Source organism: Nuphar pumila, chromosome 16 (assembly GCF_984573655.1).
Source record: "Nuphar pumila chromosome 16, dmNupPumi1.hap1.1, whole genome shotgun sequence".
Lineage (NCBI taxonomy): Eukaryota > Viridiplantae > Streptophyta > Magnoliopsida > Nymphaeales > Nymphaeaceae > Nuphar > Nuphar pumila.
The window spans coordinates 80,188,585-80,216,098 of NC_143264.1; the positions used below are offsets into that span (position 1 = coordinate 80,188,585).

General features: G+C 36.1%; 1 protein-coding gene across 2 annotated transcripts; it reads left to right on the top strand.

The window, feature by feature from the left end:
• The first annotated feature begins 9,826 nt into the window (after window positions 1–9,826).
• On the top strand, window positions 9,827–13,383 carry LOC149813794 (hydroxyethylthiazole kinase family protein). 2 transcript variants are annotated; one of them, XM_089991867.1, is made up of 3 exons: window positions 9,827–10,358; window positions 12,658–13,026; window positions 13,141–13,383. In XM_089991867.1, the coding sequence occupies exons 1-3, from the start codon at window positions 9,894–9,896 to the stop codon at window positions 13,183–13,185; spliced, it is 879 nt and encodes a 292-aa protein (XP_089847993.1). In that variant the 5' UTR covers window positions 9,827–9,893; the 3' UTR covers window positions 13,186–13,383. The 2 variants fall into 2 exon arrangements, with proteins under 2 accessions (XP_089847993.1, XP_089847994.1); XM_089991868.1 differs by having other exon boundaries at window positions 12,658–13,383.
• Window positions 13,384–27,514: the final 14,131 nt, after the last annotated feature.

Consider the following 27,514-nt stretch of genomic DNA (forward strand, 5'->3'; position numbering starts at 1 on the left):
CGTAAATCTCTAATTTGAACCCCTTTCTTTCTCTTTTCTGTTTCGTTTCTACCGCCCCCCGTGTTTCATCTCCGTCGCCCGTCGGCCCTCCGCCCCCTGGCCTGCCGCCCCTCGACCGTTGCCCGTCTCCATCGCTCGTCGCCCGTCTCCACCGTTCGTCGCCCGACGCCCGCCGACCTCCCCCTTCGACTCAGGTAACCCCTGACTCCCCTGTCCTTTTTCTGATCCTGCCGTCCATTTCCTTTTTCGCCAGGGAGGGGCCGAGCCTCCCTATATTACAGGATGCGTGGGAGGGGCTTGGCCCCCTTCCTATGTTTTTTTTGCCAAGGAGGGGCCGAGCCCCCTCCCTATCTTACGGGATGCGCAGGAGGGGCTTAACTCTCTCCCCTTTTTTTTTGCCAGGGAGGGGCCGAGCCCCCTCACTATTTTTTTTTGCCAGGGAAGGGCCGAACCCCTCCCTGTCTTACAGGATGCCTGGGAGGGGCTCAACTCCCTCCCCCTTTTTTTTTTGCCAGGGAGGGGCCCGGGCCCCTCCCCTTTTTTTGTTTTTCTCCAGGGAGGGGCTCTGGCCCCCTCCCTTTTTTTTTCGCCAAAGAGGATTCGAGCGTCCTCCCTGTATTGTTTTGTATATATGTGCTTCACAGGTACGTTGCTGAGCTGATTGCGCGATGCTTAGTGTTAAGCACCGCATGTGGCTAAAAATATAATGCAAAAAGAAATAAGAAAAAAATGCAAAGGCAAAAGCAATTCAAATCAAGTAAATACCCGCGGTGAGTAAGTGATGCAAGCGCATCACATGTTATTTAATTTATTGGATGCAACACTTTTCTGTTCACACACTCACTTAGTTGTGGATATCTAGGACTGCTTTGTTGGAGTTTGAAGATCATGCTGAGCTTGATTTTAATGTATGAGAATAAAAATGTTCTTATTTTTAGAGTATGGATTCCATGCTAGGCATGATAGTAGTTAGCAGGGTATTGGAGTGTGTTTGCTGCAAGTATATGTTTGATATTGTTTTGATATGATTGTATTGTAATGTTTGATGTGTCTGTATCTATGCTTGCAAGAAGTTATTTTCCATTTGATTATGCCTTACATGTGAAATTGTATCATGAAAATATACTTCAAATGAATGTATCGTTTTATGAAATGTGATTTCATATTTCTAAATATCTTCATGACGTGTATAAATGTGATGTGATGGTGTTACACATGAAAATTTATGCATTAATTGAAACAAAAAATGCTTACAAAAATTCACCAAACAAGAATTAATAGATAAATTAGATTTTTTTTAATCATAACATTATTAAGATTCTCTTTTAACTGGTGATGATAATATCTGTAACATTATATGACAAAACGACTGTAAAGCATGAATGAATGTACCATAGGATAGTCGATAATGAGGTGTCGCATAAATATATGAATGGTATTGTCAGTTTTATTGAATTACTATCAATCAGATGATATGTATGGCTTCTCTTATGGTCACGATGTAGCACATGGTATGCATGTCATATCTCCATTGTCCGATGTCACATGCATGGAAGAATGTGATCCAAATGATATACCAAGTGGATGCAGGCTCAATGAAAAAGAAGAAGAAGAAGACGAAGATGAGGACGAGGAAGAAGAATAATATGAAAGTCAAACAAGTGATGAGGAAACATTCTCGAGCTAGTGAAATACATCTTGTAATACATACCGCTATTTGATGTGAATGATTTGAATGTATTGAAATGTATTGCAATGATTTGAATGATTTGAAGCTATTGCAATGTTTGAATATATTGCATGAAGTTATTTTCGATTTGATTATGTATCTTCGATAGATATGGAGTTATGATGTTAATGTATTATAACATGTTTTAATTATTTGAATGTATTGCAATATTTGAATGTCTTGCATGAAGTTTTTTTCAATTTGAATATATATTCATGCAGATATAGAGTTGTGTAACTGATCCAATTGTATTGCAAGTTAAGGATAAGTTATCCATGATTAGCAAGTGATGTCATATCTTATGTTTTAATGTATTGCAATATTTGATGTGAATGATTTGGATGTATTGAAATGTATTGCAATGATTTGAAGGTATTGCATGACATTTTTTATTTGTTAGAACATGGTTCATGGAGGTCACAGTCGTCGAGCACCCAATGGCAGCCAGTCCGAGCCTTCATCTTTATAGGCTACTTCGCTAGGTATATCATTTAAATAATTATATACTTGATTAGTTTAAATATGTATTGTGTGAATTTCTAACTCATTGTTCTGAAGGTGATGTTTCGCCTACACATGACCCACCTACACTAGCTACTCATACACATCACGAGACAATGCCGGATGCAGGGTCTTAAAACCAAAAGAGATTCAAAGGGTAATGTGGAAAGATATAAGGCTCGCCTTATTGCAAAATGATTTAATCAAAGGGAAGACATTGACTACACAAATGCTTTCTCTTCGGTTTCTATGAAAGACTCTTTTAGGATTATAATGGCACTTGTGACTCATTATGATTTACAACTATATTAGATGGATGTTAAGACTGCATTCCTTAATGGAGACATCGATGAGACAATATATATGGTCCAACCAGAATATTTTGTGTCAGGCGATGCCAAGAAAATGGTCTGCAAACTGAAGAAATTCATCTATGGACTTAAGCAAGCTTTCCGTCAGTGGTATCATAAATTTCATCAAGTTGTCTTTTCATTTGGTTTTGAGATAAATGTGGTCGATGAATGTATATACCACAAGTTTAGTAGGAGTAAATTTATTTTTCTGGCTTTGTATGTGGATGACATATTACGTGCCAGTAACGATATAAGCATACTGCACGAAACCAAGAGATTTAAAATAAAAGATCTTGGAGACACTTCTTTTATATTAATGATCCAAATATATCGAGACCGTTCTTAGGGTACTCTTGAATTATCACAAAAGATCTATATCAAAAGGATTCTGGAAAGATATGACATAAAAGATTGCAAACTAGGGGATACTCTTGTTGCTAAAGGAGACAAATTTAGTCTCACCCATTGCCCCAAACACCAGTCTGAAATTAAGGTTATGAAACAGATTTTCTATGCATCTGTTGTGGAGAGTCTTATGTATGCTCAGGCATATACACTTCCAAACTTAGCGTATATTATTGGGATGTTAGGCAGATATCTTAGTAACCCAAGTATGGATAATTGGAAAGTAGTCAAATGGGTGATGTAGTATTTAGAGAGAATAAAATGTTACATGCTCACATATAAGAAGTCATATCAGTTGGAGATCATTGGGTATTCTGATTCTGATTTTGTGGGATGCCAAGACAGTCATAGACCTATATCATGTTATATTTTTTTGTTGGCTAGGGGAGCTATTTCTTCGAGGAGTGCCAAGCAGACACTCATTGCTTCTTCCACCATGACAGCAAAATTCGTAGCTTGTTTTGAGACATCCAACAATGGAATATGGCTACATAATTTTGTCACAGGATTGCAAATTTTGGATAATATTGAGAGACTGCTAGATTTATTTTATGATAATAATTCAGCAATGTTATATTCCAATAACAATAAGAGCTCATCGAAGTCGAAGAATATTGACATTAAGTTCCTTATTAAGGAAAACATGAAGAATGGTCAGATATTAATAGAATATATTGGTACAAACTTCATGATTATGGATCTTTTTACTAAAGGTTTGCCACCCAAGGTCTTTCACGAGCATACTGCTCACATGTGTGTTTTATCATTTTATGATATGCTGGTTTAGTGTGTGTTTGTATTTGGACGTTGTATGATATAATAATAAGTTTTTTTTTACCATTTTAGTATAAAGTCAAAGTTTCATTTTATACTCATTATGTTGTGATCTCACTAAAGTTTTCAGGTAGGACCAGTTGAAAATAGGCATGTCTGATCACATTGCATGTAATTTTCATGCTTCACATCCATACTTGATCCATGTCATTTTGTTATGTCGATATACGTGATCATTGATGGGTCCAGTTATGTTATTTGTAATAAAGATCACTTTGGTTTTATGTTGACATGATCAATGAACTAGATTGGTAGAGATATCAATTGATAAAATACTATTTTTGAGCTCATAAGGTTATAATGTGTGATTATAAGGTTACGTATGTGGCCTAAGTGAGAGATTGTTGGAAAAATTGTGTGGGCCTATATACATTAAACCACACATTATAAACTATCTTATGTTCATGCCCGATTTATGTAATCTAATCCGATTGAGTCCTGTGATATCTCATATGGTATGGTACATTATATGAAGAAACTTGTTTTGTCTAGAATTCTATAATGGGCTAAATTGTAGATAGACTCCTAATTGGATACACATTAGGTTATGGTCCTCAAACCTTATTTAATGGTCCTATCTTAAGACTCTCCATAATAAAAAAGAGAATTCAATCCCTCTCTTATTAGGTTTAGATAAAAGAAAATGGCTACGTATATCGGTTCTAGAAGATCATACCCACCAACGATCTACCAGAGTGCTTATGGATTCAGGTAAGCTTCTGCATCAAGTTACAAGAATTTGTAAATCATAGTTATTTTGATGGATTTAAATTCCTACAAACCCATTTTCTATAACATGCGTTGTGATTTGAAAGATGTTATTGCTAGCCGTTATTACTTTTTCATGTCTCATAATTGTTAGGATAATTTACAGATAAACACAATTTATTTACAAACATCCTCAAGGAAGTATAAGGCACATAACATGGAAGAGTAAGGATGGCAGTGGACCAGGCCGGATGTTGTAGAAAAGCTCTGTACCCTGCCCTATCTCAAAATTTTGCAGTCCATTCCCGTGGCAGGAAAAACTTTGGACCTCCACCCTTGCTCATGAGTAAAATTTTTGTCCCCGCTCCCATCCACTACCTTCCATTGACTTTAGCCTTCCACCGCTGGCACCACTATGTTAGTTAGGAGAGGAAGGAGAGAGAGGAGAAAAAGGGGTCATGAAAAGAGGGAAATGGTTACAGTGACTTTGGTTAGTAACCTAGGGTTGGGAAACAAATGTATAAGGGATCTAAATATTATTTTATAAAATATTAAGGGTATAATAATAATTTTTATAATGAACATGGAAGACTAGATGAGGTGGGCGAAAGAGTAAGTATACCCCCGCCTCCATCCCCAGTCCATTCTGCATTTCATGTCCTCCTTCCCAGCCTCAAATAGGGTAGGTTTGGATAGATCCTGGTTTTTCCCAGATCCACCATGGAGAGTTTTGCATGAAAAGAGTGCATAGAGAGTTGGGGTAAGATAGACATAGGCCTCTTAAAGCCTATCCCTATATTTAGGGTACCTGACGACAAAGTGCTTTTGTTGTCTCAAAACATAACACAAGTATTTTGTTATCCAAAGTGGTTTATTGTCTAAATATTGGAAGCCAAAGTGGTTTTTATCATCGAAGACAAAACGATAAAGTGGTTTGCAATCTCAAGACTGGACAATGTCATCCCAAGATCTAATGACAAAGTGGTTTTGCCATCCCAAGACCTGATGGCAAAACAGTTTATCATCCCAAAACGGGACGACAAAGTGGTTTTGACATTCCAAAATGAGACGGCAAAATGGTTTAAAGGTCCAGAGATCTGCCATGTTTTGGGAGAATTTTGGGTTTTCTTTAGGTTTTTAAGTTAAAACTTATTTCTAAGGGTTTTTTTAACCTAATAAAGTGTGAAGTGACTTGAGATTTTGGGGATCTTCACCTCAGAAATTATTTTTACAAATGTTAGCATTTGGGCATTGTAAAAATTTGGGTGTCAAACCAATCGTATTCCATTTCTCATTTGCCTGGGGTTTCTAATCATGGTTAGTTGTGCAAATTAGATTAGATCTTTCATTTGAATGGTATTTCAAATCACATGTTTAGTTAGCCGTGCAAATGAAATTCACTTAGGTTTGCATGAGATTCTATGCAAGTGGGAAAAATGGGACATATCAAAACATGTCAATGCCAGTTTTTTTTTTTTGTTTTAGACAAAATGGGGATAGGCAGACCCCTACCAGTTACATCAAAGAATCAATTGCATAGCACACCGATAAGGAAACCTTATCCTTCCAGCACCGATCTGATCCAATGACCCCGAGTTGTTCAAGGTGCATCACATCAGTGATACACTCCCTCGAAATCCAGCCACATTTGATCCTATCAAATCACATAAAAAAACCCAACTATGCTTCTATCCATCAAGTGCCAATTTATTCTTCCTTCCAAGGCGTTTTTCATCACCTGAATCAGGTCTATTCTTGTGCTCTCTATGATGACATTCTTGATCCTCAAATCCTCAAGCATTTCCTTCCCCCAAACCCACCCTCTGGTCTCAATACTCACCTGACGAACCATCCACGTTTCAGAAACTCACTCTGTTCATTCTATAGTGCAAACCCCTATCCAAACTTGATTAAATTTGCAGAAAGTAGAGGGGTGAAGGAGGAGGATGCCACCTGAAGTAGATCCCTGCATAAGAGGCAGTACCAACTCCCGAATGCCATTCATAATACCCATCACTTTCACATCGCCTTGAACTTGTCCTTCTTGAAACGTGACCATGTTGCTAGCTTCCCAAATGAATCACACCACAAGTTGGAAAGTTAAAATCCAACTCTTCCTAATGACAGCCTGACCCGAGCCCAACTAACTAGAGACTGCTTGAGGTTCCCTTTGGGAGCACAAATTTGCACTGCAGGAATAAATGATCATTATCTTCTTCTGCCTCCCTACACATGTCAGGCATATGCCTACCCATAACGCAAGAAATTTTGGCTCCAAAGATGCAAAGTGTACGCTGCTCTTCGACCATCCATATATGCTTATGCAATGGGTAAGGTGAACCATGTTCCCGCACCACCCCAGGTTTCTTTTGAGCAAAACTCCATACTGTTCCTCCATATCCATTGATCATTCTCCTATCAATGAACTTGTAAACTTGAAATGACCTGCAACACATAATTTTGGAACTGCACTGCAAAGTTAGACAAATATTATAGCATAAAAGCATGATCAGAGATACTGTTGTGAACAGTTACTCCTCTCAGTGATAGAAACCCCTATCTCGAAAGATCACTGACAAGGAGACTCATGAGGGAAAACAGACCAACCCATGGCTAAAACCAAAACTCAACGAATTCACCCGAGCAAATCTTCCATGGTGCCCCTTCTCGAATAATATTTACCCCCATTTTAATCGACCTCCATCCCCATGATGAGAGACTTTTCTTCCATTCAAGTATTTCTCATGAACAAGCTGAGTCCAGGGATCTTTACTTTTACCACCAATCTTCCAAGCCTGTTTAGATAATAAGACTATATTTACCTCTTCAAGTTTCTTGATGCCAAAGCCGCCTTCCTGATGTGGCTTGCAAAACGGTCTCCCAGTTTAACAAATGCATTTTAGCTTGCTGATGGCCACCACTCCATGAGAGTTGTCTCATAAGATGCACCATCTTATTTGAAACAACTTTCAAAAGGTGAAAACACATTATCCAATAATCAGGAAAAGAAGTCGATAGAATTAATAAGAATCACATGCCCTGCTAAGGATAAGATCTTCCCACCCCACGAATCTAGTTTTGTTTCAAAATTTCTCAATCAGGCTGTGACAGTGACTTGATTTCAGGCTATCCTTAAAAAATAGGCAAGCCAAGATATTTGAAAGGAAGAGCACCTTGCTGCCATTGGCAGTTACTTTTCACCTGCTCAACACGAAAGGCACTTACAAAAAAACGAAATGACATGCAATGGATTTCTCTTTACCGACTCTCAACCCTGAAACTGCTTCAAAATCTATCATGATCTTCATAAAATTATCTACAGATCGGCCTCTGTCTGGAATGAAGAACAACGAATCATCTGCATAAAAACTATTCATCCACTGAGCACCTTTGACTTGCACCGAAATGATATCACCATTATACTCGGGTTCCTGCAATCTCCTCGTAAGATGCTCCATCACAACTAAAAGGTAACAGAAACATTGGGTCACCTTGACGAATCCCCCTAAATCTATAAAACACTAGACCTGTCTGGCCATTAATGAGCATCGCAAAACTAGTGAAGTGATGATCATAATACGATCAACCCAAGCATCGCTAAAACCCAACCAAATAAGGGATGATCGTAAAAAACTTGAGTCAACTCTGTCATAAGCCTTAAGCAACTCCGTTTTAAAAAGAAAACTAGCTTGCTTCTACTCAGAATACACTTAACTCATGAGCAATTAGAATACTTACCTGGATATTCCTGCATTTCAAAAACCCTCTGGTTGTAGGAAATGATACGTTGAGGGATAGACCTCATCCAATTCAAAATCACCATTATAATGATTTTATATTACAAAGGCTAATAGGCCTAAAATCTGCGAGTCTCAGCCTCCAGAATTTTCATAATGAGAACAATACGAGTGGTGTTGATCTCACACAAAATCAGGACAGTCTGAGAAAACTTCATAACAGCTCTACAAATATCTTCATGCACTATGACTCGAAATGAATGAAAAAAAAATCCAGAAAAGCCATCCATCCAAGGGGAACTGTCCATCTTTTAGGTTCAAATACAGCCTGCTTCACTTTCTCTCTAGTCACGGGTTCATTGGAAAAAAGATTTTCACTTGCTGAAACCTTTAGTAGCTTCTGACATAATTTCCATCCAATCATATCACAATGCTCTTTAGTGAAAAGGCTCTTGTAGAAATTAGTATCTTCTGACATAATTTCCATCTAATCATAACACAATTCACCATTCTGCCTTCCAGAAAGCTTCCTCACATCTCTAAAGTTCCTGAAGCTCGTCAGTTAATGTTTTTTTCCCTGTCAAAAAAATCCACCTGACCGTTGTAATTATCCCTTTGGATATGAATTAATTCTACCTTACAAAACCTGATTCCTTCATTTATATCAACAAATTCCTCCTTGTTCCATATTTTTAACCGGAATTTAACTTCCTTCAGTTTAGATACAACAATGAACATTGGGACACAAACACCCTTTTCTGCCAACATGATTGGACGAGCTCTTTGCAATTCTGCTTACGCACCCACAACTTAAAAAATCTAAAAGACAGCTTAGTCACCACTTGCAACGTGATCAGGGCAAGACTTAGGAATGGATTCTGTCCAAGATAAAGGAAAAGCACGAATCATTAACAAGCACTCTGTCCAACTTACTGCTAATGTGGATTAATCCTTTTCGACGATTATGCCAAGTGAATCTAATTCCCGGGGTAGGAATCTCGACCAGTCCACACTGAAGGATCATATCATTGAATTTCCGACTTGCAATATCTGAAAACTGCCCCCACATCGCTCTGGTTGAGCTTAGACCGCATTCCAATCACCCATAAGCAATCACGGGCAGTTAGACACATGCCTCTCCACGCCATCAACTTCTCTCTCAAGTTCAATGTGCCCCCTACCCCATTGAACTTGAGGGGATGTTAATGCACACATTGGACTCTCTCGTGTAGGACTCTCAAGATTGACTCTCTCAAGGATGCCAACTGAATTAAGACTCTCAAGAGTCCAAGATATGGGAATAGTATGTACCTTTTTGTTACCTAGTCAAAGAGAAAGAACACAAGAAGATAGGTTGTATTCAATAAAAAGTCCTTCAAACCTGCTTTTTAAAAAAAAGTCCTTCAAACCTCATAAACGAGTAACCTTAGAACTCTTGTTGAGGACTTCTATTGTTATAATAGGCACTTCAATGGTCGAACCAAGTTCAATTGTGCCTCTTGTATGGTTCGTTTTGTGTCATTTGAATACTATAAAAAACTAGTCTTGCCGCAGGAGAATTGAAATTTCCGTTGGGGACCAAGACGTTCTGATCCCACCCTCAATACTTGGGAATTGGAAATTCCAATGGGGAAGAATTTGGGCGCCCCTTGCATAGCAGTAGAAAAAGAAGGAGAAGGGTGGGGAAGGAAGGCATGGGGATATCTGAGGCGAGTGAGGGAGGGCTCCCCTCTGGTGCAGTGCATCACCAACTTCGTGTCGATGGATTTGATGGCCAACACCCTGTTGGCCGCGGGGGCTTCCCCTGCCATGGTCCACGCCCTCGAGGAGATCTCCGACTTCACCCCTCACGTGGGCGCCCTCTGCATCAACATCGGCACACTCACCCCGCCCTGGTTGGCCTCCATGAGAGCCGCCGCCGAGCTCGCCAACCGGCTGAGCAAGCCCTGGGTGCTCGACCCGGTCGCCGTCTCCGCCTCCGAGTTCCGCCTCCGATCCTGCCTCGAGTTGTTGGCCCTCCACCCGGCGGTCGTTCGCGGAAACGCTTCCGAGATCCTCGCCCTCTCGAGTGCTTCTGCAGGACCCAACAAGGTGAATGACTTGTTCCTTTTGTGCTAATTATTCCCTTATGAATTCGGGATTTTTATTTGATTCTCGAAACGTTGAGAAACTTTTAGGGGGTCTTTGGATGCATTTACCCACTTTTTCAGAGATGGGATAAGCTGGGACAATATAAAAATTGCAATGTGGCAGTGTATTCTATTGGTGTGGGCAAGTCAGTCTATGCATAAAGAACACATTCTTGGAATCTGACTTCCCTTTCGGTTTTGATTGTCACCCTTCAAAATTTCTATAAATTCTGCTGTTAGGATGCCAAAAAATGATATACTGCACATGATGTTTTACCCCCGTGTACAACTTTTTCACAGCTAAAAGGAAAGAATTGAAAACGGTACACTAAGGCTTAAACAAACGCCAGTTAGATGCTGTTGTTCTCTGATTGTCACTCCACCTCTCACCTGATCCATTTTGGTGAAATTTGTTGCCTTCTATCTGTTTGATGAAACTGTGAACAAGTCATATAGTTGGAGAGAGATTTTAAAGGAAACAGGGGAAAAGCAGACTGGTGGCCTTGGATTTGGAGCAAGAAGAAGCAGCAGATCAATTGAGTAAAAGATCATTGTCTGCTTTCAAGTGGTTGGAGCAAAATGGTAACTCAAATAACAAGCGATAAAAGTGGAAGCACATTAAAATGACTTAAAAACAGTCGGAAAACATTGCCTCAAAGCTCCAGAAGAGGCATTAGTGAATAACCCATCCTCCCCTTTTTTGAAACAAAGGTTTCTTCTGGTCCTCTCTGTGCTTCAAACAATTTTATCTTCTCCTTGTTAACATATCTCTGGAGTCGATAATTGCATATGAGAAACCATTGAGTTCAATGGCCTGCTGCCATTACTCTTTAGTCTTCTGTTAGGTCTATCCATACCAAGAGTCCGATCAGTTTAATTAGAAGAGGGAAAGCAGCATATCCTAAAAATAGAAGATGTTGGAATGTAACCTGCTCACAAACACAGTAATATGAAACAAAGTCAAATACTTCAGAATGGGCTTGCCCCTCTGAATTGATGGCATATTTGGATGGCTGATGAATTTTATTGATGTTTCAAGCTCTATGTTTACCTGCACTCATTTTCACAGCTTACATTGTTGTCAACTGCTTCTGCTAGGTAGCCAAATGAAGATTTTACTTGTTTGGGAACTAGGTGAACCTACTCACCAACTATTTAATCGATGATTTACTTGTGTGGTTCCTTATGCTTTCTTTTTTCTTTTCCTGTTCATATTTCAATCTTGGTTCCTTGTCATCTTTTATATGGATCTGGCATTGAAGTTCACTTGTATGCTATGCCTACCAATTGATACATTGATTTACAAACCTAGCAGTCAAAATATTAATTCAAATAAATTTGTTATCTTAACAAGCTTCTGTCAAACCTACATGGAGCAATAATATGTGAATTGCTTGTCAGGATAAATTTGTTTCATTTGATAAATTCTCATGTTGTTAATGAGGAAAGTGTAGTGACATGATTCAGAACTCGTCATGCCATAAACACATCGAGATCTAATTTTCAACTGTGGTTATATGTAAATTTAGACAAAATTCTGTAATTTCTCTGCATTTCTTTTAAATTGTATGCATATACTGTCTCACCATCACTTTTTTGCTAGGTTTCCCCTCGTTCTATTTCTTTTTTCTGCTCAATCTTTATGCTGGCAATCCCGTGGAACTTGGGTGGTTGAGCCAGTCCAACCTGCTTGTATACACTTCGGCATGATGCAGGACCATCATGTCCAGTTGAGTCATAAAAGGCACAGGCTCAGGATATAGTCAGTTTGTTCCTTTTAACTTTGTCAAAGCCAACAAAGTCTTGACTCAAGGTAATTCCCAGTCTTTGGCTGCAATAGAGCCAACCAAATCTTGTGCTTGATCTCACTCTTGTCTTTGCCTGGGATATTCTCATCCGAAGTCTTCACAGAGGGCAAGACCTGAAGAAGGCTAGGTTAAGATGTGGAGCAGCCTAGGCAAGACTTGAGCAAGTTGTCCAATGTTGCAAGGCCTGGATTAGTCAATCAAACCTTGAAAGGTCTGACAAAGAAAGTGGCATCTATGGTCAGGCAGACCATGTTCATTGAAACTAACAAATTTATCCATGGACCTAATCCATATATGAGTCCCAAATCATTACTACCATAAGTACCCTATTCGTGGTCCACATGTATTTTCCCCTAGTCTGTGCTTGATAGTGTTGCTGTTTTCTCGTTCTCTGATCGTTTGGTGCTGAATAACTGAAACTGGTTATTGGTCTGTTGGATTATTATTCTCAAGGGGGTGGATAGCACTCACACATCAATGGATGCGATAGAGGCAGCCAAACATTTGGCACAAACATGTGGTGCCATAGTTGCTGTATCAGGTGCTGTGGATATTGTTACAGATGGACATCGTGTTCTCGGTGCATACAATGGGGTGGCAATGTTGCAGCGTATCACAGCAACTGGGTGTGCAGTCACAGCTCTTGTTGCTGCTTTTGTTGCAGCAGATCCTGAGAATGCACTGGAAGCCACTGCATTGGCACTCTCGATATTTGGTGTGGCAAGTGAGCTTGGGATGGAGAAGGCATGTGGGCCTGGCTCACTGCGCGTACACTTGATAGACTCTCTGCATGGGCTCGATGAGCAAAATGTAGTTTCTCAGGTTAAAATCAAACTCATTTAGGTTCTCCTTAAGCATATATCGTGATGGAGCTTGTGTTGGGGATCGGTTCTAAGTGACCAGATTGATTTGTTTTTCTCTCGTCTGTTTAAGCAGAGAGTTGCAGGTCAAAGAATAGACCTCATCAGATTTTCCATATAAACTATGGAAGATTGGCACTCCAAATCACTTCTTCATCAATACTAGGTACTCATTTTGTCATAATTATTTTAAATATCCATATTTTGATAAGATACCTCCATTTATAAATAATCTGGGGCACCTTTTTGCAGTATGTATGATGGTAGGTGTAGACTGTAATGCTTCAGTTAATATCTTTCTAATAAGAATCTCTTCTGATATTTCCATGGAGTTTGTTGCAGTCACTGAATACCTACTGTATTCATTAGTGGTCTGCTAGGTGTATACAATTGTCTTCCTTTGTGTTCGGATTCAATTTGGATGCATGGTCTGGAGAACACACGTTCGAAACATGACATATGGCCAGCATTTAGGCTTTTATGAGGCATGACCTTGGATACCCTTATAAACTTTATTGATCTTAATCTTGAGGATGTTTCTGTCCATGAAAGTAACGGGGTTACTTTTGATTACAAAACGTATTACCTTCAATTTTCTTTTTGTTTTTCTTTTTACTCTGTCATAGTGAAATCCGTCATTCTTATTTCTTGTTTTTTTTTTACTTTTGGCCCATTATTCTTTTTTCTTACTTTGTGCCAACTTACCCTACTATAGGACTTAAACAACAACTATGCTTTCATCCCAAAACAATTGGGGTCGGCGATATGGACCAAAAAAAAAAATCATTCTGGGTCTTCCACATGAATCCTTCTCCTCTAATCATTCCTATCCAATGCCATGTCCTCGGTGAGGTTCAAAGCATTCATATCCTTTCCTATCATCTCCATCCATGTCTTCCTAGGCCTACCCCGACCTCTTTTAACTAATATATTTTTCCATTTCTCCATCCTTCTAACTGGAGCATCATTAGGCCTTCGCCGAATATGTCCAAATCACCGTAAACGATTCTCTCTCATCTTATTTTCAATGGGTGCAACGCCTACCTTCTTACGTATCTCCTTGTTCCGAATCTTATCTTTTATTGTATTTCCACACATCCATCTAAGCATACGCATCTCAACTACACTCATTTTTTGAATATGATGTCTCTTGGCAGCCCAACATTCCGTACCATATAATAAAGCGAGCCTAAAAGTCGTCCTATAAAACTTTTCCTTCAACCGCAATGACATTCTATGATCGCACAACACTTCAGTTGCACTTTTTCATTTCATCCACCCAACCTTTATTCTATGATTTACATCTCCATCAATTTCTCCATACTTTTAAATGATAGATCACAAATATTTGAAACAATCATCCACTAGTATTTCTTGCTCACCAAGCTTCACTACACTCCCATCATTACTACGTTGCTTACTAAACCGACATTCCATATATTCTGTCATACTCTTACTCAACTTAAAGCCTCTTGCTTCCAATGTCTGTCTCCATAATTCTAGCTTAGCGTTAACCCCAGCTCTAGACTCATCAATCAAAACAATATCATCAACAAACAACATACACCACAACACATTTTCTTGAATTGATCTCGTAAGCTCATCCATCACTATAGCAAATAGGAAAGGGCTTAAAGCAGATCCTTGATGTAACCCAACTGTTATAGGAAAATTGGTTGTTACCCCTCCACAAGTGCGGACATTGATTACTACTCCTTCGTACATATCTTTAATTATACTAATGTACTTGAAAGAAACATCTTTCTTTATCATTGTCCACCAGAGAACGTCCCTAGGTACTCTATCGTATGCCTTCTCCAAATCAATAAAAACCATATGCAAATCTTTGTTTCTTTCTCTATTTCTCTTAATAAGTTGTTTAAGAAGATGCATAGCTTCTATAGTTGATCTTCCGGTCATAAAACCAAATTGATTCTCCGATATCATGACAACCTTCCTTAACCTAGACTCAATCACCCTCTCCCAAAGTTTCATAGTATGACTCATGAGTTTTATACCACGATAGTTTGTGCAATCTTGTATATCACCCTTATTCTTATATAGAGGCACCAAAGTACTCTTTCTTCCCTCATTAGGTATCTTATTTGTCCGTCAAATCAAGAAGGGCAGTTGGCCCAGATGGTATACCTATCGAGGCTTGAAAATGCTTGGGAGAGAAAAGTTTAGAATGATTGACAAATCTTTAATATAGGACTATCCATGTTTAATATGTGATTCTTCTTGGGATTTCATTTCGTGTTAGATATTCTTCTCCAACTAGCTGAACACCATGTTCATGCAGTATTATATGTCAGTTTTAGGTTGGTCTAAGTCCTGATTGGGTACCTTGACTGGGATTTGAATCAAGGACATTTTTTTTTGTGTGAAGATCAAATTGGCCTACTATGTTTAAATTCAAATACAAACTGGATCCAACAAATCCTGCCCTTCAACGACATTTCTTTGGATTCTCATAGTAAAAAGTAAAAACACAAAATTAACATGAGCTGGAACTTCTACGAGAATTGGGGTCATTGGGGGAAGTGAGATTTCAAGTCCCGCGAAAATCTTTTCGATTGGGATTCTTTTTTTTTTTTTTTTCATTTGCTTGAGTATTTCCAATGTTTGTTTGGGACTTAATGTTACGAAAATGTAATATATGAAAAATGAATTAAAGAATTACTGTATGTGACAGTTGCATGTCATGGTGGAGTGATTTTGAATACCACGTCTGCGAATTTATGCAATGTGCTGCCTGTCCTCTTTCCATTTCTCACTCTCTCCTTTCAGGAGATCAAATTATTAAATTGCCCTTATCTCCTAAACCAATTGAAAATGGATCTAGAGGGAGTTGGGGAGGGTGGTGGTGGTGACACTAATAGTGGTGGTCCGGCAAATGGGTTTTGAAGGAGAAGTTTGGATGATGATAGTGATGGCAGTGGTGGTTCAGTGAGAGGTTCCTGGTGGTGGTGGTCTGTGAAGATGACCTCTAGGATTCCAGTGAGGTGTTCGTCCGGCTGGCTGTCGGAGGTCCCCTCCTTGCCACCACCACCTTGGCTGAGCCTCACGGCGCAACCCGATGTGGCTCATCTGCTGCCAAAAACCATCCGGCTACCTGGTGCCGTCCTTGCTGGTTTGATGGGTGAAACCAGTGCTCAGTATTGGTGTGTATAGGCTGATACGTATCTTAATGCCAGAAAATCGATACGATATTGACCTGAATCGGCTATTTTTTAATAAATATAAAAATAGCTTAAAATTAATTTTTAATAATATTTTAATGGCTTTAACCGTGTTACATTTTGATTGACACATAATATTTTTTATTTAATTTTTAGGCGAATTAAAACGATTCACTTGAGAATCACTATGGCCTATTTACTCGAATCGTTGGCCAAATGATACAGGTCCAATTCTGATACCGACGACATTAGGTGAAACCTTGGTGTTGGTGGGGAATTTTGGGTGGTGATCATAGTGGCTGGACAGGCAATGTTGAATATGGGTCTCGCTTTGATGCCACTGTTGGATAGAAGGGCCCTACTTTTGTGTGCTCTTGTGCTAACACCAACAAAGGCCCTATGTTGACAGGAAAAACTGATATGTTTACCAACCAAATATGTTTGTTAGCATGAATGGAGATTTTTTGAAGGGTTTTTTTTGCAAATCTAACTTTGCAGATGCATTAGGCGTGGTTTATTTGCTAGGAATTGGCTGTTGGATCATCCTAATCGGATTAAGAAATGAAATTTTTATGCTTGAATATTTATGAAAATTCCAAGTCATTGACAGATCCTTCTTATACAACTTAATTGGATGATCTAAGATTCTATTCCTATAAAACCAAGCATCTAGATCACATCTGTACTGTGAAATTTTTGAAAAAAAAGATAAAAACTATGAAAATAAAACATGCCCAACCTACCTGATGGAAAAAATTTCAGTATCTTTTCCAAAATTTTGATTGTACAGATGTATTCAGCATGATTAATTTACTAGAAATTGACACTTTGATCGTGAATTTTAGATAGAAAAAATGGTATTTGGAGCCCCAAAAATTTATAAAAATTGTGCATCCCTAATTTTTTTTTTAACTTGTAAAAACCTATTCATGCATAGGAATTAAATGTTCTAAGAATGAATTCCTGTAAAAAAAAGCATATAGATCAAATATGTAAGGTCATAAATTTGAAAAAAAGGCTAAAAATCTGATAAAACATGTGGTGGGTAGGTTTGTCATATTTTTTAGTGGGTAGGTTTTCATTCCTCCTAATAAACATATTTAGTTGGTAAAGATATTTTAGTTACGCATATTGACACTGTATAACTAATTAAACATGTAAAATAAACAAAACATATCTGAATTGGCACGACCACAACCCACACGAACATGAATCATTCCAGATCAAACAAGTTACGGTACAGGAAGAACACATATTTATATCCCATATGGTAAACTCACTTGCCACCCAACATGATAATTGACGTGAACAAGAAAAACGACACCAAAATGATGTGGTCGCCGTCGTCCCAATGAAAAATAAAAAACCGACTACCAAAGTCGGTATTGAGTCAACATGTACTGGTGGATCAGATGTAGCCAATTATATATCCAACTAACCGGATATTGGCTAAATGGGTTTGAATTCAGATTCAGTTATGGATGGTGAAAAGCTTATATCATATTTGTTTGTTTTTTTTGTAATCCGATTCGAATATCCATCAAATCTGCTTATTTGTTAGATTCTGTAACAAAAAGTCAAAACCATACCCTCATCCGATTATAATCTGATATCATTTTGGCTTACCAAATCTGACCAGAGATGGCAGTGGACCGGGTCAGTGGTGGGGGACAAGGTTTCCACCTTCATCCTGTCTCAAAATCCTACCTTCCATTCCTGCCTCCATCCCGCATGGGTTTTGATTTTTTATTACGAGTATTCCGTACTCGGTCTTTTTATTGCATTATTATTGCTTATTTAGTGCATATTGGTCATTGGCCACTATGAGTTTTTGAAGTGGTCCATTTGGATCCCCCACTTAAATTAGTTAGGATCGGCATTATTAAGGAGGACAAGAGGGCCATCAATGCTACGTTGAAGTTTAGTATTGACTGGGTCTTTGACGAGGTTTATATTCATCTTTGGTTTGAATTTCAATTGGGTTTGGTAGTTTTTGGTATATTTGTTTGTTAACCGTAGTTAGGTCATTATAAGAGTTGCTAGAGTAGTTAATAGAGTCATATGGAGACGTCTCTTCTCATTGGAGGACATATCCCTTGTTGACTTTTACCTAGTGTAGGCGTAGCTATAAATTTCACAAGATTTATGAAAATCTTGCAAAAATATAGCAAAAATTTACTAGAAAGTTAACTATGATAAATTCTCATGATATTTTCAAATTCTCATTATCTTTTTGTCAAAAAACAAATATCACATTTTGAACATGATATTTATGATTTTATCGGCTATTTATTATAAAAAATATATGTTTTTATTTTTAAATAGTAATGTATCACTATACTTGTTAAAAACAAAGCGCCACATAAATACATCAAATTGCCGCAGAAAAACATAGACAAAGTCCAAGTTGTCTCTGTTCATATCAATTGAAGACGTTGAACTAAATGAAGATAGAAAATAGCAGGTTGCATCGTCATTGACGATCTACCATGAAACCAATACTATAACTCTCCAAAAAATTAGAGACTTAAAATTTGTTTAGAACACAACATAAGTTATTTAAAAAAAAATTTATTCTAATCATCGAATTTGTCACAAGTTGAAAACCAAACCACAATAATTATTTCAAAAAAATATTGCATTCCATTGAATGAATATAAGAGTTTATACAAGCCAAAAACACAAAGACTTAGAGACAATTCAAATAAACCTTCTATACTAAAATTTCAGTTGAGTCCTTGTGTACTTTAGCATTCATCTATTCATCTCTGTGAACCTGAATTTTTTTTAAATAAAAACAAGTGAAACAATTTAATGTCAAAATATGTACTAGCAGGCCTTAATAGGGTTTCTAGTATGTATAAAGTTATGTACACAAAAATATGTTACACCTCTCATATGTGACATTACATAATATTCATACATAATACACATATCATTTATGTATTCTTTCGCAATCAATACATATTCTTATTTCATTTCACATGAAAATCTCTTTAATTGAACTAAATTTAAATACTTGCAATTAATGGAAAGATCATAAGAAATTATTTGCACCTCATAATTTCTTATGATTTATGTATATAATCAAAATAATTCAATCCAAATAATCAATAAAAAATTATTTACATAATTAATTTGAATGATTAATTAAACAAATAATTATATATCTATATGCCTATCCTATATGTATGAATTATATTATTATCTTTTAAATTAACTAGTTTTTGCATTAAATATCATACTAGCAAAACATTTTAAAGAATTAAGTGACTATCCGATTCAATACCTGAGACACCACTAGTTTGGTACACTATAAGCATTCTTACCTTCAGGGGGTGTTCATTCACACAATTTATTTTACATTTTACCTTAGGCTAGTAGAGACACATCACTAGAGTTAAGTAACTTTTGTCAAGTTTTACCATATCTGGTTGTAATCGTAGTGCAACTGTTAAACACACATATATGGTTGGAGTACCAGCTTTTTCCAACCAAGCTCAAAAAACTTCCTAATGCATTGTGGTTGAGGAAAATAATCTATTGTTCTTTAGATTTTCATTCTCATAGGGTTCCTGATCTTGGATATTCATCCACACAGAAAAAATTGTCCAGACTACCTAGTACTAAGAATTACCCCTCACATAGACTAATGGTTATTCATATGCTGACTTTGCAAGAAGCATTGATGATGAAAATTTCACTTTCAGATATGTCTTTACATTGAGAGGTAATGATGTTTCTTGGTCATGCAAGAAACAAATTTGTGTGGCATTGCATACTCAACAAGCTGAATATATATCTTGTAATATGGATGCGCCCTTCAGGATCAAGATTGGTTGCTTCTTGAGTGAGTTGAGATTAGATATCCTAAATGAACAAGTCTAAATAATATTTGATAATAAATTTGCAAATAAACTCTAGAGCTGAACATCCAATTTCTAAAATCCACGAATCAAGAAAAAAAAACCTTACCTAAAGAAATAAAGAGACTTCTAAAATTCTATAAAAGATTTATTTTGCTTTTTATTTTTGTAAAGATATGAGAAAATGTGTTTCTTTTGTAACTCTTACACATGTATGACATCAAAAAAATATGAATGACTACATCAAACATCTTTATCTTTATACTACTAATTCTTACAATCTTACGTGCAACATCATTTTTCATGAGAATGATACCATCATTACATGGGGTGTAGGAATCAAATACAGTTTTATTGAAGCACATATGAAAAGTACATCCAAAGTCTAAAAATCCATAAATCAAGAAAAAAATCCTTACCTAAAGAAATAAAGAGAATGTCCTAAAATTATGTAAAAGATCTATTTTGTTTTTTTATTTTTGTAAAGATATGATAACATCTATTTATTTCGTAACTCTGGCATATTCCTCACATCATAAAAAATATGAAGTCTTATCAAACATCTTTATCTTTATACTATCAATTCTTACAGTCCTAGGCACAACATCATTTTTTATAAGAAAGGTACTACCATTATATGGGGTGTAGTAGTCAAATACACTTTTATTGGGGCACATATGAAAAGAACATCCAAAGTATAAAATCCAAGAATTAGAAAAAGAATTCTTACTTGAAGAAACAAAGAGACTGTCCTAAAATTATGTAAAAGAATTATTTTGTTTTTTATTTTTGTAAAAATAAGAGAAATTCTATTTTTTATTATTCTCCCATAAAATATGGGACGATTGTAAAGTGCATTCAAAAGAGGAAGATCCTTGCATACCTATGTGAAAAAAGTAGATTAAATTTTTCTCTATATCCTGGAATCTAGCAAATGTGAAAAGATCGGGTAGAATCTAGCAAATTGTGGTGCAAATGCAACAAAAACTAAAATCCTAAAATTTTGTAAAAGATTTAGTGCCAAAAATAAATTGGGATTTATCGATTAATCAATTCCTCGACCAGATCCTTCACCTCCTTAATATTCTCTATCATTGAGGCGTTATCACATGATTCTAACTTGGATTCTAAACTCTATATCTAGAGACCTAGCAGAAAGTGTGATATATGCATCCAAGAGGCCTGGTCAGACCTTAAAGAACGATTTACTCAAAGTCATGCACTCTGAATCTATCATATTAGAAGTGCCATATGTTGTCACCAACAAGAAAGTAGCTTAGTCACCTTTTATTTCATCAAGTTGAAAAGTTACCGGGATGAGTTGGAAACTTACATCCCTCCCCCAACATGTACGTGTTGAGCCATAAAATCAATTGTAGATAAACAAAAAAATGAGAAAGTCATTCAATTTCTCATGAGGCCAAATGACATATTCAATATGGTTCATGGGAACATTCTCTTGATGGACCCACTACCAACTGTTGCTAAGGCATACTCATTAGTGCTTCATGAAGAAAAGCATCGATAGACACATGTCTTTATTCATGTTGTTGATGATCACATAGCCCATGCTGCCAATAGTCAAGGTGTTATCATGAACACCAAATTTGATTCATCTCTCTAAAGGGAGATCTACTAGACATGCATATGATAAAAGAGTTGGATGCAACACCTGTCATGCCAATACTCATTACCGAAAGTTCATCTCAACTTGACTTCTGCCATCAATAAATGACAAATTCACAAATAGATCATCACAATTCAAATAATGAATAATCTCAAGGAACAGATAGTCATGAAGACACCACCATTGAGATCGTTGCCCCCCTCGAAAACCAGCCAAAAGAACCCATCCTAAAGTGTTCCTCATGAGAACGTCAACCATTGATGCTCTTAAAGAATTTTTATTGTTGCATCGCTTACTCGCCTACACCAACGTTGTCTTCAAAGCCACGCACTTTCAAAGGTACTTAGTTTCCTCTTGCAAATTTTGTCTCGTTTGATAAATTTCCATCTTCACATTTGGCCTTCCTTATTTCCACCTCCTTCAGTCAAGCAGTGAAAGAAGCTTGTTGACATGATGTCATGGCTGCAAAAATTCGTGCCTTGGAAGAAAATAATAGCTTGTCTATCACCACTTTACCTAAAGGTTTAAGACCTATCGAGTGTAAATGAATTTACAAGGTCAAATATTTTTAAGCTATCAATAGGAATTTCTATATCGATTTAAGATATTGTTCTGATTTTTAATATTGATTTTTAATATCAATTTAAGATATTATTTTGATTCTTAATATAGATTTATATGCTAATTCTTAATATCGATTTTTATACTATCAATATGCATTTTTATATCGATTTTGTAAGATATTTTATAATTGATTTGCAGATATTGATTCCTACAATGCGGCAATCGAAAAAGCATTGAGTCTTATACGTGTTGGATGTACGAAAACAAAAAATATGGTTATACAACTCCTTGGACTATAACATTGGTGTGGACCGTGACATTGTGCATTTGGTAAGTTTCTAACTATAAGATTACAGTATCTTGTTCTGTGGCCCAGAATTTACTTGCTTTTGCATAAACCACTAGTTGGATTTTTCAAAGACATGTTGGGTGTCGTCATTGGCCCGTGGAGGTTTCACGTCGTAGATGATGCTCTTTTACAAAATAATGGCATCGATTGTGGCATCTTTATAATGAAGTATATTGAAGCAATATACTATGGACGAGAACCAAAATTCACCGTTGTATGTTGTACACTTAAACATGTTTTATTATCTTATATTATTGGTGTAAGGGTTTCTATATTGGTCTGACTTTTTTTTTAGGATGATATACCTGGATTCCGCACAGAACTATGCAAAAAATTGATGGATTTTCTAATTATGAAAGATACAAAACCCTAGATTGCAAGATTATCTAGAAAACAATGAAGGACGTGAGGCCCCCAGGAGTAAGAGGAAGCCATTTTAAACGTCTACCTGTTCTCAAGGATAACGTGAAGAGGGTTACGTTCTACTGTTGAGAGAGAGATATAACAATTTTTGGTTCAACATTCAATTTCTCGAACATGACAATTTTTTTGTGTACAGACATTTGTAATAGATTTTGTAGACTGTGTATACAAATTTTGTAAGACTTTACAAAATTCACATTGATCTATAAACCAAAATTACGCACCTGACACACGTATTTTGAATACGCAAATCACTATCTCAAGCGCGCAAAATTGCAACAATATAAATTCCGCAGGCACCCATTTTAAAATCATAATACAAATATCTTACAAATTGACACATCTTATAAGTTGATATAATATTGCATAATATATTACAAATCGAATCTTAATATCAATTTGTATGTTTATTCTTAATATCGATTTCTAAGCTAGTAATAGGAATTTTCCTCTCAATTTTTATGATATTTTATCATCGATTTGCAGATATTGCTTCCTAACACTATGTCTACTATAAATTTATTGGATATTATATCGATTTTTGTGAGATATTGTTTTGTTTATTAGTATCGATTTGTAATATATTATGTTAAATTATTGTATATCGATTTGTAAGATATTATGTGTTTTCTAGTGTCGATTTGTGAGATATTGTTTTGTTTGTTAATATCGATTTGTAATATATTATGTGTTTTCTAGTATCGATTTGTGAGATATTGTTTTGTTTGTTAATATCGATTTGTAATATATTATATTGAATTATCGTATATCGATTTGTAAGATATTATGTTGAATTACCGTATACCAATTTGTAATATATTATGCTGAATTGTCGTATATCAATTTGTAAAATATTATGTATTTTCTAGTGTTGATTTGTGAGACATGGTTTTGTTTGTTAATATTGATTTGTAAGCTATTATGTTGAATTGTCATATCGATTTATAATATATTATGCTCAATTATTATATATCGATTTATAAAATATTATGTGTTTTCTTGTGTCAATTTTTATGATATTTTACACGTATATTCAACTATTCTATTGTCAACATTGTATGCAATATGTGCTTCTTTCCTTTTTGGATGCTCTTTTCCCTCCCATAAACATGATATTTGTGCATATTCTCACATTGCATACGCCCTTCTATGTTGAAATTCATAACATGTATAACCTCCTTCTTAGTTCATTCAAATACAGTTAGTGTATACAGATCTGCAGGTCGCGTCAATATTTTCATGTATAAAGTTACAAGGTGAGTTTTGAAGCATTTTATATCTTATTCAAGTTCATTCTGTCTAATACTGTCTACAAATAATTCATACTGTTCCATGAAGTGAAATATTGTTAAACATGAATATAAGGTTTTCTTCAGTGCGACATGCATAAATTCAACTCTTTATGTGCTTATCATACCTGTACAAAAGTATTTTCTTCTATATGCCATATGCCAATGCCCACTTATATTTGTCTACATATAAATATTGTAATCACACACAGTCTTCAAGGTCATACATCTGAATCATTTTCTCCCAATCAGACATAAAGGTGACATCGTCTATGCTCTTAAGTACACACTTTCTAAACTTTTTATCAAACCATGTTTTCTGATTAAAAATGTCTTATGTTTTTTGCTGCATTTTGAAAGATATGCCACAAACATAGGCGATGATGTGCATATGATCATACATGAGACACTGCAACCAAAATTACATGATCATCATATGTAAGTACAACTCCAGGGTGCTTCCCATTCATTGCCTGTGTAAATACTCTGAACAACCACTCAAAGGTTTCTTTGGTCTGGTTATACAAAAAAACACCGCCTAATATGCAACTCTGTGAGTGATGGTTCACTGATAAACTGCACAAATGGTCATTGTTCCGTATTAATCTTCACTATCGTATAAAAAATAAACACATCATTGAAACATTCATAATCTACTCTTGACTTTGAATCTGCCCAAAACATATTCACAGCATACCCATCTTCATTCAGTTTCATTGCACTAAAGAAACTAGGGTCATTGCTTGAATGCTTATGTAGGTAATCAACCAAATAATATATTCCTTCATTCTTCATGTTGTCTGGCCTCTTTCTTTTCAAGTGGTTTCTTAGATCCATAGGTGTGAATGATACATTCTCGCGACCACCATCTATGTGTGCACACAAATTGTATGTCTTTCTTAGTGCAATGTCGGTGCTATCAGCTATTTCAGCAATTACAATACACACTCCAGTTACTTTGTGATGTGACCTTAACATTGGAGTTATAAATGAAGTAGCTAATTCATGGTTATGATCATTGATTAAAGTACGAACTACATATTTCCCATTCAGAAGTCTTCTTAACACCATTCTTGTTGGACAATCACATCTTGAATCTGGCTTGCTCCTTGTTGGATTTCCACTTGACTTCTTCCAACCTTGCTTAGAACAAATATATGCCTTTCTCACCATGTCACCCTGTGCATTTTTTGCCCAAGAATCCTTCTAACACTGAAGCCAAGTTTTAAGGCATAATCATTGTAAAATTTGTATGCAGCTTCCTCATTATTAAACTATATTTCCTCTCCGAAATAGAGTCAATTGTACTATCATGTAGACTTGAGGTGCCTGCATCTTTGTCAAGTGCATTGTCATGATCATCTACCTCATTATCGAATTGTATTTTGTCTGCTGAAATATTCAAGTCAAGAGTGAATCCAATGCATGCACCCTTCTTATCATGTGCATCATTAGTGCACATATTCACTTCTTTAGGTGCGTCGATAGTACGAATGTCCATTGCTCCATGATTTTCCAATGATTGAGATACATCATCTTCACTGCAACTAGTTGATATGATCAACACTGTCATGAGCAAAATATCAATTTGTGTTAGCCAACTCATACGTTTACTACAATTTATTCAAGATGCATATAACAGAGGCTATTGATTAGTTAAGCAAGTCAAAGAAATAATTGAATGAATCACAGTATCAAAGCAACAACATAATAGCTTACAAATCGATAATAACAAACAAAACCATATCTCACAAATCAACACTAGAGAACACATAATATCTTATAAATCAATATACAACAATTCATCATAATATATTACAAATTGGTATATGATAATTCAATATAATATTTTACAAATTGATATACAACAATTCAGCATAATATATTACAAATTAATATTAACAAACAAAACAATATCTCATAAATCGACACTAGAAAACACATAATATCTTACAAATCGATATACGACAATTCAACATAATATATTACAAATCGATATTAACAAACAAAATAATATCTCATAAATCAATACTAGAAAACATATAATATCCTACAAATTGATATACGATAATTCAGCATAATATATTACAAATTGATATTAACAAACAAAATAATATCTCACAAATGGACACTAGAAAACACATAATATCTTATAAATCGATATACATTAATTCAACATAACATATTACAAATCGATATTAACAAACAAAGTCTAGTTAGTTCAAAACTCTATTCATCAAATTTCTTAAAGTTTTGAAAGTTTCAGTCCGATCAGGACTCTGTCCCAGAGTCCTAATCCAGTCAGGAGTCTGTTTTGAAATCTGTTTTACTTCCATTTTTAGTCTTTTTCGATTATTGTCAAAATTTAGGTCATTTTACAGAGTCTAGTTAGTTCAAAACTCTATTTTAGAGTTCGGTCGAGTTAGGAGTCTAACCCTGACTGTGTTTTCTAACTTATTTCATCATTTCTTGATAAAATCTTTCGAAAATTCTTTCATTTGGCTTTTAAAATCTAAGATCTCAGAGTCCTAAGAGTTCAGGACTCTAACTCGGAGTTTCAGTTCGCTTGAGACCCTATTTTCAAAGATCTTGAATTTCAAATGTCGATTTTAACCCTTTTTCAAAGTCATTTTCAGTGTTTATTTCAAAATTCTTCAAAATTCGATGTGAGCCCACTCAGTTGGCACCATATCCAGAGGAGTTCTAACCTAGTTAGGACCCTATGCCATTTCAAAAATTATAACTTTGAAGTTTGTCTTTGAAAATCCTTTTGAAAACTCCTTCAATTTCAAGTCTTAAAATCGCTTTTTGAAAAACTCAAGTAGGGCCCACTCGGGGTGGCGCCATATTCGAGTCAGTCAGGGCTAGATTAGGGTTAATTGATGTCTTGGTTAATGTTAGAGGTTTAGAAGAGTCAAAACGATTTTGAAAAAAACTCATTTTGAAAGTTAGTTTTTAAAACTAGTATTTTTAAAGGTTTTTAAAGGTGTTTTAAAAAGCCAAATGTAGAAAATGCCAAGTGGCATTACATTTGGGGATTTTTTAGGAAAGTCTAGGGGTTAATTAGGCATTAGTTTAGATAATTTAGGTTAGGGGTAGTTAGGTCTTTCCACCCAAAAATCGCCCCCCCTTGTTAGAGTCCAAAAAATT

Coding starts and splice junctions, on each gene's coding strand:
- LOC149813794 (XM_089991867.1), top strand. CDS start 9,894: ATGGGGAAGAATTTGGGCGCCCCTTGCATAGCAGTAGAAAAAGAAGGA. Junction 10,359..12,657: donor CTTCTGCAGGACCCAACAAG/GTGAATGACTTG, acceptor ATTATTCTCAAG/GGGGTGGATAGCACTCACAC. Junction 13,027..13,140: donor AGCAAAATGTAGTTTCTCAG/GTTAAAATCAAA, acceptor CTGTTTAAGCAG/AGAGTTGCAGGTCAAAGAAT.